The 15,688-nt window shown below is 32.3% G+C and overlaps 1 protein-coding gene across 1 annotated transcript in view; it reads right to left on the bottom strand.

The window, feature by feature from the left end:
* Positions 1 to 2,576: 2,576 nt before the first annotated feature.
* LOC124089347 (N-acetylated-alpha-linked acidic dipeptidase 2-like) overlaps positions 2,577 to 15,688 on the bottom strand; it is a 43,724-nt gene continuing 30,612 nt past the window's right edge. Inside the window, 5 exon segments of the mRNA XM_058577352.1 lie at positions 2,577 to 3,274; positions 5,518 to 5,610; positions 6,924 to 7,005; positions 10,263 to 10,527; positions 13,242 to 13,332. Coding sequence (XP_058433335.1) covers positions 3,085 to 3,274; positions 5,518 to 5,610; positions 6,924 to 7,005; positions 10,263 to 10,527; positions 13,242 to 13,332 — 721 coding nt within the window. The 3' untranslated portion in view covers positions 2,577 to 3,084.

The following is a 15,688-nucleotide window of genomic DNA, read 5'->3' as shown; positions in this document are numbered from 1 at the left end:
ATTTTTAAAATGTTGTGCACTGCGGAAAAAAATATCAAAATTGATTTTTTGCAAGATAATAGTATATTTTAAAATATATGTAGTAAATAATAAAAATATACTATATTGGCTCTGAATCTCTGAAAATATCTTGAGAAAGTTTAAAATATAAAAGTATCTCTAAAAATATTTGTTATCTCCAAATATATTCAATCCAATTTTTAATAGTTGTAACTAGAGCAATTGTCTGTCAGTTACTACAACATCCCCAGGAATGAAACTCCCTATTGAAGAGATTTTAAATAGTGCATGTATGCTTACATTTAGGAAGATCATTCTAAGTATAATTATGGATATAAAGGAGAAAAGGAAGTGGAATGATCTCAAGAGAAGTCATATCATTTAAGTGAAAGATGGCTTCTCTGAATTTAGATTAATTAGATTGGAAATTAGAATATAAGAACTATTGAAAAGGTAGAGAGGCATAGGCATGGTGGTGCACACCTGTAATTCCAGGTACTTTAGAAGCTAAAGCAGGACAGACTGTCAGAAAAGAGAATGTAGAGCAAATGACTTCATAGTTAGAAAGCAACAACAAGGGAAGGCAGTCTAGCTTTTACCTATGTAGCACTATCATTTATTTGGAGGTGACTATTTTACCCTAAACTAATTTCTACACTTAAAAGCTTAAGGATCAACTAATTGATGTTCTTTAAAGTATGAACTTCGGGAAAATATTCAAATGGCCAGTGTGTGTGTATGTAATGAGTATTATTTATATCCTCAGAAAAACTGCTAAATTAGAAAACTGGAAGAGGATTTATATTTGTGAACTGTATTGCATCCCATAAATTCATATACTATTTCCTGTTCAAAATGAAATTTTTTATTTTATCAATTATAAAAGGAATATATCCTGATATTAAAAACTTAAGCAACCCAGAAAAATACTGAGTCTTGCCACCCCAAAGTAAGCACTGTTGACATTTTGTTGATATTTTTATATTTAGATTTATCACTTTTTTTTTTGCAACAAAAGTCACGGACAATTTACCATATGAATTAAAATGTATATATCATCAGTTTTAGGATTATACAGTAAGTTAATCAGTTCTCCATTGAAATTTTGTTCATTACTTATTTCATTATGATAGAGAATGCTGCAGTAAACACCCTTGTGTTATATATTCTGTTCAATTTCCTCTACAGAACAAATTTTTAAAATTTCTAAGTGTAAATATATATATATAATCTTTCACATGCCTATAGCTTAGTGGTCTACTTTAATATTATGTAACTTCTGATTGTATTAAACATGTTTAATTTTTTTAGATGACTAAAGTAAATTACTGTAGTATAATAGGAATGTATGCCTTATTTAACTTTGATTTTAAAAATCATTCATAAATCAGGCAATACACACTGACAACAATATATTTCTTTGTTATTATTTTCTATGTATTCTTAAAAGAAATAATCGTTCATTTGGGGGAATAATGATTAACAGCTCAACTGTTAATCAAATGCTCAGGACGAAAATTAAAAAAAAAAAAAAAACATTCAAATGTGTAATTAACATGGGCTAGCACATACCCTACATCCAGTATCATGGACTGATTACAGTGTTTCCCACGTAGCTGCTTGTTCTGATCAATTGTTGATGAAAGATGAGAAAAACAAAATAGCTTGCCAATTAAAGGAACAGTAAGTTGCAAAGATTAATACTTTATCCCAAATACATATTTCAAGTCACATATGCCGGTTAGCCCATGTATTTCTTCAAAAAAAGCTGCCAGCAGGAATAATACCCTTCAAGAGATTTCCAAACTTTTGTGTTGTCTCCTTTAGAAATGATGTAATAGAGTTGGAAGGAACTGATGTCCAGTTATATATAATTGACTCAGTTGGATAGTAGAAATGTATGACTCATGGGTGTTAATCCACTCTTTTCTACAACACAGTGCCTCCCCATGCATGCCAGGTAAGCACGTTACCACTTGAGCCACATCCCCAGCCCCAACTTGTTATCTTTTTAAAGCAGAAGACTTTGTGGTATTTTTCATAGAATAAGTGGGACACAAAATTTATCTTGATGACTCAAGATTATTGTTACACATGTGCTTATTTTATTATGGGGAAATGGTGAGACACCCTGTAGTAATGTTGAGTTATAAAAGTAATGTCTGTTTCTAAATACCCCCAACTCTTTGTTATATTAAATCATATTGTTGGCCTTGTAAGGAGTGGCAGATGTAGTTTCTCCTTGCAGTCAAACTTGGAGTTGTCCCTTACTTGCCTGTGAATGCCAATAAATCCATTCTAATTTTTGATTCTCAACTCTTTTTGGTAACCTAGTTGAACAGTCAAGCTAATTGAAACTTAATTATGTTCACCTGTAATTCTGTGACTTCATAAAGGCTTGCAGATGCTGATATGCTTTATAGAAGCTAGATTGGAACTTTGGGGCAGCTATCTCATCACCTATTAGATTTATGTATTTATTCAGTAGAGTTGAATTTATCAAAAGTTTAGATACTATTGACTTTTTCTGACAATTGGCACTACTTTGGTAATTTTACAAGAGAAGATGTGCTATCCCAGTTTTTCTACCAGACCTTTATTTTTTTGTAGTCAAATTTACCAGGGCATAATTTTCATACAGTAAGATGTAGACATTTTTAGTTTGATGAGGTATGGCAAATGTGTACACTGCTGTAACAGCTCAAGATACAGAAAACGCATTTATCCAAGAAAGATTTTCCATACATCTTTGTGATCACCCTTTCCCTCCGGTCGTTTGTCCAATCACCAATTTATATCTAGTTTAACACTTCTTCATGTAAATGGTTTTGCCTTATGTACTCTTTTATGCCTAGCTTCTGTCACTCAACAATGTCTGCCAGTAGCATTGCTTCATTTAATTTTAATGCTGAGTAGTATTCCCTTATGGATATGTATTCCCACAAGTTATCCATTTATCTGTTGGTAGACATTTAAAAATCAAGATTTTAGAACACTCTGGCTTCACAGGCAATCAACAAGACTAACTTCATCCTCAGACTTTCAGCAACACATTTAATAGTTATTCACTTAGCTGATGCCTTCTTATAACACTTCTTTCAGTGTTCCTGCTGCTGCTTGAATTGTGAAAACTGCAATAGAAATATGTTTCTTTATTTCTGTCCAGGCCAAGTGAGGGTCTGCTTTATTTTCAATATCAAACATAGCATCATAAATCCCAGGAAATGATTCTCCAGCATATTTGTTGTGGCTACTTGGAGCAAAAATGATGTGCCTAAAAGAAAATATTCTTATTATTTAAAACAAATGGAAATGAATTAGTACCATAACTATATTCACTTCAGAAGTTATTTGGGAAAGTGAAAGGGTGCAATACATTATATATTCACTTAATAAAGTAACCTTTACATTCATACACAGAAAAATTATTCCTATACCACTGCAGTAGACAAACTCCATAATGTAACTACTTTAGAATATACTTTTAATATTTAGTTAATAGTCAAAAATGTATTTTAAAAAATACAGTGTAGGCCAGTCACAGTGGCATATACTTGTCATCCCAGTGATTCAGAAGGCTGAGGAAGAAGGATCATAGGTTTGAGGCCAGCCTCAGCAACTTAACAAGAACCTGTCTCAAAATAGTAAAAGCACCCCTGAGTCCAATCCCCAGTACCAAAAAATAAAATTAAAAAATCAGTGTAATTTTTTTGGAGATTAGGTTGTAGTAACCTCATCAAATTTTAAAATGTGTTGGTCCTTAGACCCTGAAATCCCAAGTCCTAATTATGCAGATAGTAATAGTTCAAATAGGACACAACAATGACTTACTTCCATATATATTTATTATGTCCTATAGTAATAAATAACTGGGAGAAAAGACTCAAAGTGGTAGAGTGCTTGCCTAGCACATGTGAGACACTGGGTTTGATCCTCAGCACCAAATAAAGGTATTGTGTTGTGTCCATCTGCAACTAAAAAAAATAATAATAATTTAAATAAGATAAATTATAAAATGTGAGCCATATAATATAGCAGTAGGCTGCAGATGAAAAGAGCAAAACTATACAGTAACATAGAAAGCTAGAAGAGATTATTAAGGGAAAAAAAATATGTAAACTCCTATATGGTTCCATTTATCTTTAAGTAAAGAAATGTTCATATTATAATGTGTGCATGTATATGTATGCAGACAATATGTGTATTATAAGTAAATGTATACATATATACATGAATACAATTTATGCATACTTACATGTAAACCATATATACAGATTATAATGATACACATTTTACATATTCATATGTGTGTGTGTGTGTGTGTGTGTGTGTAAAGAAATTCCCAATAAACACTGAATTTTTCTGTAAATAGTGGGACTGAGTGAAATATAGGAGGGAGTGATGAAAATGCCTTGTCTCTTTTTTTTTCTATATGATCCTATAAAGACTGATATTTTTATATTTTAAAATAATAGGTGTTTCATTATAAATAATAGAAATTTAAAGAGACTAATAACAAGACTATATTGTTTTTAACTTTTTGATTTATATACTTAACTAATTGCCCTATTTCATTTGCATGAGTAAACATTTATGTTTTTATTTACAATTTATAAAACTAACTGCCATGTACTGAGTGTATGCTTCTTTAATTTTGCCTTGCTCACACTTACTACGTGACAGAGCTGGGCTCCATAAACTTCTTATAATTACTTAAATGTTAATAATAATCACTGATATTTAGGAAGGTAATGTATACAACAATTTTTGGCATGTTATTTGTTGATAGATAGCCTTAGCAATTAACATCATCTTAATTGAGATGGGAAAGCCATGGAAGCCACTTAAACTAAATCTCACATCTGTAAGTGAACTTGATCATATATTTTACGACTTTACATTTTAGGACCTTTCTAATTTCCACAAGAAACCATAATTTACAAAGGACCTTGAGAAAATATGACTGATATACAAAAAGAAAACCATTATATTTCTTTATAGGAACATGGCAGCCATCTTTAAAAAACCTAAAATGTTATATGGAAATGTTACTCTACTTTGGAGAAAAGATCTGGGTCAAAGGGAGAACATTACAGAATAATAGATTTCAGATCTTTATGAAGAAAGTTTTGTAATAATGAGACCTTCTCTAACAGACTGGACTTCCTCATGAAGTAAGCTTCCCATCCTGTATATGTTAACTGAGAATCTGTAAGGATTCATGTAGATAGTTCAACTAGCTGAACTCTCTAAGATCTCCTTTTAAATTCTTTGGCTTGATAATTTTGTTATAAGAGTTCTTATTCAATCCTCACCATTTGTAGAAAAATGTGTAATTTTTTGGTATTATGTATTATACTAGTATTAGATGCATAATATGCCCATGTTTCTTTCAGTATACATAATCACCCTCTATTCATTTAATAATAACAGTTTACAGCAGACTTTGGGTATTTTTTTTCTTGTCAAAGTGAGGTATTTGGTACCCTTTAGTGGATTCCCTACTGTTTTCCTTACCTATAGAACTGTCTCCCTGGTAAACCAAGAGGATCAATGAATGCTCTTTCCAGAAGCATCAATTGGTCATTCATAATTCTCACTGCAATGGGACTTTGAGAACAAGAAATATGTAATTAAAACCTTTACTATAGAACCATATTTAAAATAATATTAAATAAAGATGACATGGAAAAATAATTAAAATCAATATATTTTTCTTTTTAACAAAAATGCATATTAATCCAGTACTGCTTTACATGATAAACTACATAGCAAGGTCATCATTCCGGCATTTATAATAACAGTCCTACTGGTAATGATTTGTTTTTCAAGGCCACAAGATGATCAAAAAGAACTGGAAGACAGTCAGCTAGGCATTTTGGATAGTACAGGGTGAACTACCAAGTTGTTCCTGACAAGTCACTCAGCCTACTGTGGAAGAAAGGAGCCAAATAAAGGCAGAATAGCAAACAATGACTGAAGGTTTTAGGAGTCCACAAGAAGGGAAGGAAACAGTGGGCTGGGAATTCCTTTTGCACTTGAAATTTTCAGACTGTCATCTTGAGTTCCCTGGGCACTCCTACAATTCAAAGGAGAAGAAAGTCTCCTTAAAATGACTGACAAAGCCAGGTGTGATGGCTCATGCCTGTAATATCAGCAGCTCAGGAGGCTAAGACAGGAGGACTAGAAGTTCAAAGCCAGCCTCAGCAATTCAATGAGGCCCTACATAACTTCAGGAAACCCTGTCTCTAAATAAAAATACAAAAAAGGACTGAGGATGTGGCTCAGTAGTAAAGCACCCCTAGGTTCAATCCCAGGTACCAAAAGAAAAAAGAAAAAAAAAATGACTGGCAAAGCTTTCTGTTTTCTGATTAAGTCTGAAAACGTAATGTCATGGACTATAATGTGGAGCAATTTATGTTTATTACATAATGTTTTACTTTGAATATAACTTTTAAACTATTTTCAAGCTAAAACTGGCAACAAGTTATATGAATCTGATAAAGAAAGAGTTATAAATTGATGCATAGAAGTGTTGGAAAAGGACTATAATGAAATAGAGTACAAATGCACTTAAACCCATAAAGCTATGAATGAATACCAGCTAAACAACACAAACTCCTAAAAACACGTTTCTGGCCCTTGTATTGGAATGAGTGTTTAGACTTCCATTTACAACAGTATCTCCTAAATCACCTGAAGTTCTTTTTAAAAAGCAAATTTTAATTCTCTATGTCAAATTTTATTCTCTATGGTGGGCTCTGATTTCTGCCTTTCTAACAAGCTTGTAGGTAATGGTGTGCTATTGATTTGCAGACCATAATTTGAATAGCAGTGATTTAGAGCTGAATGCTTAAGGGAGTGAAAACAGTTCATTCCTGAAACCAGATTATTCTTCAAAACAGTAGGCATCTGAAACTTACTTATTAAGATCAACTTCTGTAAGTCTTCTATGAAAATCTGAAGCAGCCTCTGAGAAGTTTTTTACAGCAGAAAACAAGGAGTCTTTTTTTAAGTAGAAAAAAGAAATTACAGGCATTAGTGAGTCATATTTTAATTTCATTTTTCTGTCCTCTCCACACTAATGTGAAGGAATAGATGCTGAAACTATTTTGTTACTGAACCTTCTTGTAGATTCATGAAAAGTATTAGAATATATCACCAAAAATATTGTATGAAATTTTTTAAATGGCTAAAATTATTCTTAAGGAAATTACCACTCAAAAATTTAGAATATAGATAATTCTTTGACCTATAATTTACTCAAAGCCAATATTCATTCCTTTATATATTCATTTTAATATATTTTATTAGGACAATTACTCCACATAAAACACTGAATATATAGCTATAAATAAATGATAATCCCTATAATTGTTACAGGATTAAAACAATAACAATTTTTTTTTCTGGCACCAGGGATGGAACTCAGGGGTACTTGGCCACTGAGCCACATCCCCAGCCCTATTTTGTATTTCCTTTAGAGACAGGGTCTCACTGAGTTGCTTAGCGCCTTGCTTTTGCTGAAGCTAGCTTTGAATTCTTGATCCTCCTGCCTCAGCCTCCTGAGCCACTGGGATTATAGGTGTGTAACACTGAGCCTGACTCAATTTTAATTTCCAAGCAGTACATTTAAGATCTTACTCAAAAGGCAACCTGTGACAAACTGATATATCCAGACTCAATGATCAGGTTTGATGGGTTAAACTTTTCTTTAGTTTACAAATTAGGTTCTCAGGACTTCTTTAATGCTACAATTTATTTTTTTTCATGTTTTCTAAGCAGGAGTTGATTGATGGATACTGGGAATTGAACCCAGTGTTGATTTGCCACTGAGCGACATCCTCAGCCCTTTTTATTTTTAATTTTGAGACAGGGTCTTGCTGAGTTACTGAGGCTAGCCTCAAATGTGTGATCCTCCTCTCTCAGCTTCCCAAGTGTCTGGGATTACAGGCATACACCAACCACTGCACCCGGCTTCTAAGCAATACATTATTGTTTTGCTATTTGCATCATTCTGTTATTCAGACAAAGTATAACATAAAGTATTCATTTTATAGATAGAGCATGTACAGCTCAGACAACAGGATTTCTATTAGGTCACTCTGATAATTGGTACCTTCAATATAAACACATTTAGAATGAAAAACAGGGTCTTTTCATCCTAGATTTTCTTCAATTTTACTTGTGTTTTAAATCTTGCTTAAATAATAACAGATGTGATGGAAACTGAGGGAAGAGAGTATTGAAGTTTTTAATTTTAACTGTTTAACAGAAGTTACAAGGCACAGTGGCACATGCCTGTAATCCCAGTGACTGAGAAGCCTGAGGCAGTAGGATCTCAAGTTCAAGGCCAGTCTCAGCAACTTAGACCCTAACTCAAAATAAAACATAAAAAGGACTGGGGATGTAGTTCAGTGGTAAAGCTACCTGGGCACAATCCCCAGTATTGGAAAAAAGAAAAAGAAAAATGTACTGAAGTCAAGATAAGAATGGAAATGTTTTCCTAGAATTTAGTGACTCAGGTCAATGACAATTTTGGCAAAAGCCACTTTCAGTAGATAAGATAGCACAATGAATTAATTTGTGTGGCATGGAGAACTGGAGACAGGGAATGCCAATTTTGTGTTCATTCATTTGGTAATTCATCAGACTTTTCTTCTTCATTGAAAACATTTTTCCAAGATAATGTTTTTGACTGGCACTAAATGAAGACTTTCAATAGTGAAAGAAGTAGTACACATCAAAAAAAAAAAAAAAAAAAAGAAATACTATTGAAAGATAGGAAAATATTTCATCTGAAGGAGAGTCACCAATGAAGAAATTACTAAAATAGAGCAGAGCAAGGCATTAACAGAGCAGACCAGGTCCCAAACACGGTAAGCTGGTAGAAGAATGAATACCATTTAAAGGGAGCCCTTCTGTTGAGCTTGTGTAGTTTATGCCTCTTGATTGGACCCTGACTTATACAAATGGATAAGACATAATTCCACCAAAAGGAAATCTGGGCACTTATAAAGGCAACTGTATGCTAAATAGCCAAAGAAATATCAAGGACTGTCTTCCTGTTAACTCTGCTTATTTCTCTAATTTAATCTCTTCATTTCCTTCACCATGCAGAGAGATACCCCAATCATTGATATAACCACAATTCTCTGTATTTTCTTTGCTTGATTTTATTTCTATATCAAAGTACCTCTATTCTTTGTAACTTCATAAAGATTACTAACACTTATGTAATAATACTTAAAATAACATATGACCACTCCATAACACTTTTCTGTGCTATAGTACTCTGTGTATCCTCTAATATCCTATGCATTTTGTCTTCTCCTTGCCCACATAAGGTTTTAATCTTTGAGTATTTGACTAAGTCTTATAATACAATCTCTCAGAAATAACAGCACTTTCGACAGAGTAAACAGTACATATTTTACAATTTTGTTTTATAAGAATAAGTCCCCCTGAATAATAAAAGAAAGTGATAATAAAATAGTAATAATAGGCAGCATTTATTAAGCACAGTGCTAACCACCACTGCTTTTGTATTACTTAATGATCTCCACAATAATCATTGACATATTATAGTCTTTCATTTTATTGTTTCACTTCTTAAAAAAAAAAAAAACAAAAAACTGGGGCACAGAGAAGTTAAGTAACTTTCCAAAGAACACACAGACTAAATGATAGATCTGGGATCTAATTTAGGCAATCTTCCAGACCCAATAATCTATGCTACTATTCTACATTATATTTTAATCCCTACTTTATAGGAGATATATGAAGTAGAACCAAAACTGAGTGACCAGTTATAAAAAGAAAGATATTTACATAGTTATAACATATTTACATAGCTTATAACTATGTAAATAATTCTTCATTTACACAAACACTAATGGAAATATTCAGTGATACGAATGTTTAATACATATATGTAGTAGAACTGGTGGTCTTCTCTACTTTTCAATATTTTTATAATTTCTTCACTTTGCTTTTGTAAAAGTGAAAAATGTTCTTAAAGGCAGTATAGTATAAGGAATATTTACCAATCCACTGCTTGTAGCACTAACTCAGCCATAATTGATTCATTCTAGACACATCAGATTAAATCAGATTCCGAATTTGGAAGATGTTTATTTTTGTGTAAAAGAATTAGTTAGGAAAAATAAGTAATTATGACTAATTCTAGAATGAAACAGTATCTATTGATCATAAAAGATAATATCATCAAGCACTACCTTAAAGATTATAAAATGTCTTACCAAATGATACCCCCTCGTCTTTCAATTGCTGGTCATATTTCTTGGATAAATTGAAGATAGTTGCTGCATAGTTTTCCAAAGCTGTTCCACAGTCTTGAATATTGAAAGGAATGATTATAGATTCTGCAAGCTCATATACCAGTGCTCCTCGTAATTGAGCCACAGAGAGCTGTTTCTTAAATGTGGGGTAATAAAAATTCTCTACTAATTCAAATGTTTCATAAATTGTGTGATATACAGGGTAGCTGCTGTATTTATCTGTTTTCTAAAAAAGAGAAGATTCAAGTGTAAAATAAAATTGGATATTTATTCAAATTAAAATATTTTGTTATCAAGAGAAGTGACTGAAGAATTAATATGTATCCTGAATTTTAACACAATAAAGCAAAAATATTGAAATTTAATTAACTAAAATATTGCAACCAAAAATTCACTGATTTAAAATTTTACCTTTATTCATTTTATATTCATGCAGCCTTTATTCAAAATGCCGCTGCTTGAAGTTTTTCTTTATTGTATTTCTAATAGCTAAAATTAAGGAATATATATTCGATCTGCACATTATCAGTTTGAAATTATCCATCAATTGGGAATTAAAGGTGCTTGGCAGTTAGGTATTTATTCAACTGAATAATGGTGTATTTAATGTCTTCTCTCCCCAAGAAGTGTATAACCAAATCATTTAACCTTTATTATATAATTAAGAGCTACTATAATGAACATTAATTATGGTATAGTAGGATCGTATAAGAATATATATATATATATATATATATATATATATATATATATAATTTTAGTTCTTAGGTCTACCTATCCTAAGTTTAGTTTACCACCTGCTACCTTGTTATATGGTTATCATTCATATTATCATTCTTATTTAGTATCAGCAAAAAAAAAAATTGTCTTGGTCACTCTCCTTCTAATTGTCTGTTTCTAATCTGTAGTGGTCTTAGAAACTACATAACTGCTCAAATTGATGACAGGGTACAGAAGTGAAAATGCCTTGAAAATGAATTAAAAGCTCACCTTTTATGTACAGTTGACCACTAAACAACATTGGTGTTAGAGATGCTGATTTGTCCCCACACATATATTTCAAAATTCAAGGATAACTTTTGACTCTCCAAAAACTGAACTACTAATATCCTGTTATTGACAGGAAGCCTTACTGAAAACAACAACAATTATCATATATTTTGTGTGTTATATGTATTCTATATAGTGAAAATATGTGAGAATCATAAAAGATTACTTTTTATTTTGCTATGCAACTTACTGGAGAGACAACTGATAATGCAGGGATGATAAGTGTCATATGGCATTTGAAAAAGATACTCGCAACACTTAAGCTCACCACAATACAATAGAACACAGCTATGAAATTATTATAGTAGTATAGTGTAGACTATAATTAATTTTAATACTTCTTTACATGTTTATATTTCTTTCTCCTGCAAATGATACCATGTCTCCTTAAGCATTTGTGTGTGTAGGTTTTGATAAATTCTAAATAGTTATAATAAACTTTCCTGGTAGTAAATAATAACACAGACTATTATTTAAATACATTTAATGTATTCATGACATACCTAATCTTTTATGTGTATTTTCTGACAGGGAGGCTACATTATTCATCTGTACATTTTTCAAATTGTAGTGAATCTCCAAAAAAATCTACATATAAATGAACCCACGCAGTTCAAACCCATGTTGTTCAAGGGTCAACTGTATTAAGTATAAGGCATATTAGTATACAGAATTTATACATCTATTTTGTAATATTCTGGAACTGTTCTAGCTTAATTCTTTGTTCTTAATTATATTCTGGACTGTCAATTTTATAATGGATACATATTATCAACATACAAGATGTTGGTGTGTTGCACTTTTGATTTAAAAATTGATTAAAAGCTGTGAAAATCTGTGTTTACTAATGTAATCTTCAGTGTAATTTATGGTTTAATTTATAATATAGATAAGTCAATATGGTATGTTGACTATATCCAAGTTAACTATATCATCCAGGTGCTTAGGTGACAAGGATGCAAAATAGACACTGCAGAACAGAAGAATATCAAGTTAATAATTAAGAGAAACTTGCTGTTCTTTACTCAGAAGTCCTGGACTCATGATAGGCAGGATTTGGAATATGAAGAGGGGCTACTGACAATAGATAATATTAGTGTACCCCTCAAACAAAATACATCCTCCGACTGCATTTTCCTCAGAAAAAGGACATCAGAGCCTACAAGATGAGGCTAGGAAAAAATAAATAAAACTGGCTAGAAGATGAGATTTTTCCAACTTACCCTGAATCAAGAAAAGAATATGAATTACCTACTACTGATAACCATGTGGCATTACTCTGTGAATTGCCATTTCAGTGAATAAACCTAGTAGTGAAATACTCACAAAATAATCCAAATTACTTCCTGGTTTATCTAAAAGAGCAGGCAGTCTGTCTGCATCCCTGGAGTTCTTCCCAGGCCACTTGTCTATCTGGTGCCCAATGCCAAACAACTTAGAAAACAGTTCCTCACCAATGGAAGGTGGATTCATTACATTGTTGCTATCGTTTAGATCTGAAATGTCCCCCAAAGTCCCATGAGTTAAAGGGTTGGTCCTCAGGTTGCACTACTAGAAGGTAGCAGAACTTTTAAGAAGTAGGCTTTGTGAGAGGTCTTAGGTCTTTGGGGCATGATAGCCTGGAAGGATAGTGGCAGTACTTCTTATTCTTATTTCCCTCTTGGTTTCCCAGCTGTAATTAGGTCAGCAGCTTTCCTGCACCATGTGTTCCCCACAAGATGTGCTTCCTCAACCAGGCCCAAAACCAATGATGCCACTGACCATGGACACAATTCTCCCAAATGCTGAGTCCAAATAATCTCTCTCTATCAGTTGTTCACCTCAGGTATTTGTTACAGTAATGGAAAGCTAACACAAATGCTATATATTGAAAATAATAAAGTGGCTTACCCTGTTCTTGGTGTAACGAACTCTGCCTGAAGCAATTCCAAGTCTCTGAAAATAAGCTTCAAAATCACTTCCAGATCCCAGCTTGTTGATTCTAGATGTAAAATATGGAAAAATAAATAAAAATACATACATACATGAATATATAATTAGATAACACAAAGTTAAGCAGATGATTAATGAATCCTGCCCCAAGAGTAGTAAGAAATTACGTAGTGTATGTACTACAAGGATTAGTACAAGCTAATAGCCTTCAAGGTAATTTTTTCCTAGCATACATTGGAAAATTACTGTAATAAATTTATAAATATGCATTGAAGACAACCAGAGATTGGCAGTGTCATCAAAACTTGTAGCCTAGTGATGAAGCCAACTTCCAAATTTTCAGCATCTAAGAAAAGTGCAAAGCAATGTAGCTATGGTGCCTACATTGGAGCATATAGTCCAATATGAAATTTGCCACAAGGAAATCTATATTTAAGATCATGAAGAATCTATGTGTACCTCATTTCATTCAAAAAACAAATCTATTTATATGTATTTGCATATAATTAAAATCACTGTACATATGCGCATGCAGATATATGCACATACATACATGATCTAATGATGTGAAATTTTTCTGTGAACTAATGGTGAACTAATAAAGCAGAATATCATATTATATTTGCATTAAGAACTGTGCCTACTAGAAGAAAAAGCAGGCCCAAATCTTCACCATGTTGCCTTAGGAGATGACTTCCTTAACAAGACTCCTAAAGCACAAAAAAACAATCAATCAATGGGATGGATTCAAACTAAAAAGCTTTTTCTCAGCAAAGGAAACAATCAATAACATGAAGAGAGAGCCTAAAGAATGAGAGAAAATCTTTAGCACATGCACTTCAGATAGAGTACTAATCTCAAGGTTTTTGAGTTCTTTATATATCCTGAACAGAAAAAAAAAAAAAAAAATAACCCAGTCAATAAATGGGTTAAGGAACTGAACAGACACTTTACAAAAGAAAAAATACAATCAATCAACAAATACATGAAAAAATGTTCAACATCTCTAGCAATTAGAGAAATGCAAATTAAAACTACTCCAAGATTTCATCTCACTCCAGTCAGAATGGCAATTATCAAGAATACAAGCAACAATAAGTGTTGGTGAGGATGTGGGGAAGAAGGTACACTCACATATGCTGGTAGGACTGCAAATTGTGCAAGCATTAGGAAAGCAGTATGAATATTCCTTAGAAAACGTGGAATGGAACACTATTTGACCCAGCTATCCCACTCCTCTGTTTATACCCAAAGGACTTAAAATCAGCATAATACAGTGACATAATCACATCAATGTTTATATCAGCTCAACTCACAATTGCCAAATTATGGAACCAACCTAGATGCCTTTCAACAGATAAATGGATAAAGAAAATGTGGTGTGTATACACACATACACACACACACACACATAAAATGAAATATTACTCAGTCTTAAAGAATGAAATGATCGCATTTGCTGGTAAATGGATGGAGCTGGAGAATATCAGGCTAAGTGAAGTAAGCCAATCCCCCAAACCAAAGACAAAATGTTTTCTCTGATATGCAGCTGCTAATTCAGAATAAGGCAAGCAGGCAGCAACTAGGGAAGAGTAGAGTTACTTTGGATTAGGCAGAGGGGAGTGAAGGGAGGGGAGAGGATACAGGGGTAGGAAGGATAGGAGAATGAATCAGACATTATTACCCTGTATACATAAATGACTACACAACCAGTAGTGTGATTCTATATTGTGTACTATTAGAAGAATGAGAATTTATATTGAATTTATGTATGATATGTTAAAGTGCATTCTACTATCACATATAACTAATTAGAACACATTTTAAAAATGCCAAAAGAAAAAGAAAGTGTATATTTCCAAACTACTAGATTATTAGATGTGTTTTGAGATTGAGGCCTTGGATGCTCTTAAAATATCTTTTGTATTCTACTCTCTGTTGAACAAGGATATGAAACTTTTATGAAAAAAATACATTTAAGCTTTCAAAAGACTGATTTGGGATATGAAATGAGGCTATTAACTTCCACCTTCATTTACGAGTATTAGAAATAGCACTGTAGTAGAAAATGAATATACAATAAATTCAAGGAAGCTGCTGTTGCATGAATGAAAAGAGGAAAAAATTAACATATTATATATTATACAAAATCTTTATATATAATCTGTGTATATGTTCTATATATAAAATCTGTGTATATTATATATATATATAATAATATTACATAGATATATATATAAAATCTAAAAAAAATTACAGGTCAATACAATTTGGTGGTTGCTAACAATGCCTCTTAGTAAATTTACAAGCAAATAGTCCATTACTTATTTTTCTTCCCTTCATCAATATCATGGGAATTTATATTTTTATTAGTATATCTACTACATATTGGAATAAAATTTTAT

This window comes from Marmota monax, unplaced genomic scaffold, assembly GCF_021218885.2.
Source record: "Marmota monax isolate L192 unplaced genomic scaffold, Marmota_monax_Labrador192_F-V1.1 WCK01_AAM20220418_F8-fsc00096, whole genome shotgun sequence".
Lineage (NCBI taxonomy): Eukaryota > Metazoa > Chordata > Mammalia > Rodentia > Sciuridae > Marmota > Marmota monax.
This window is presented reverse-complemented; position numbering and strand designations above follow the sequence as displayed.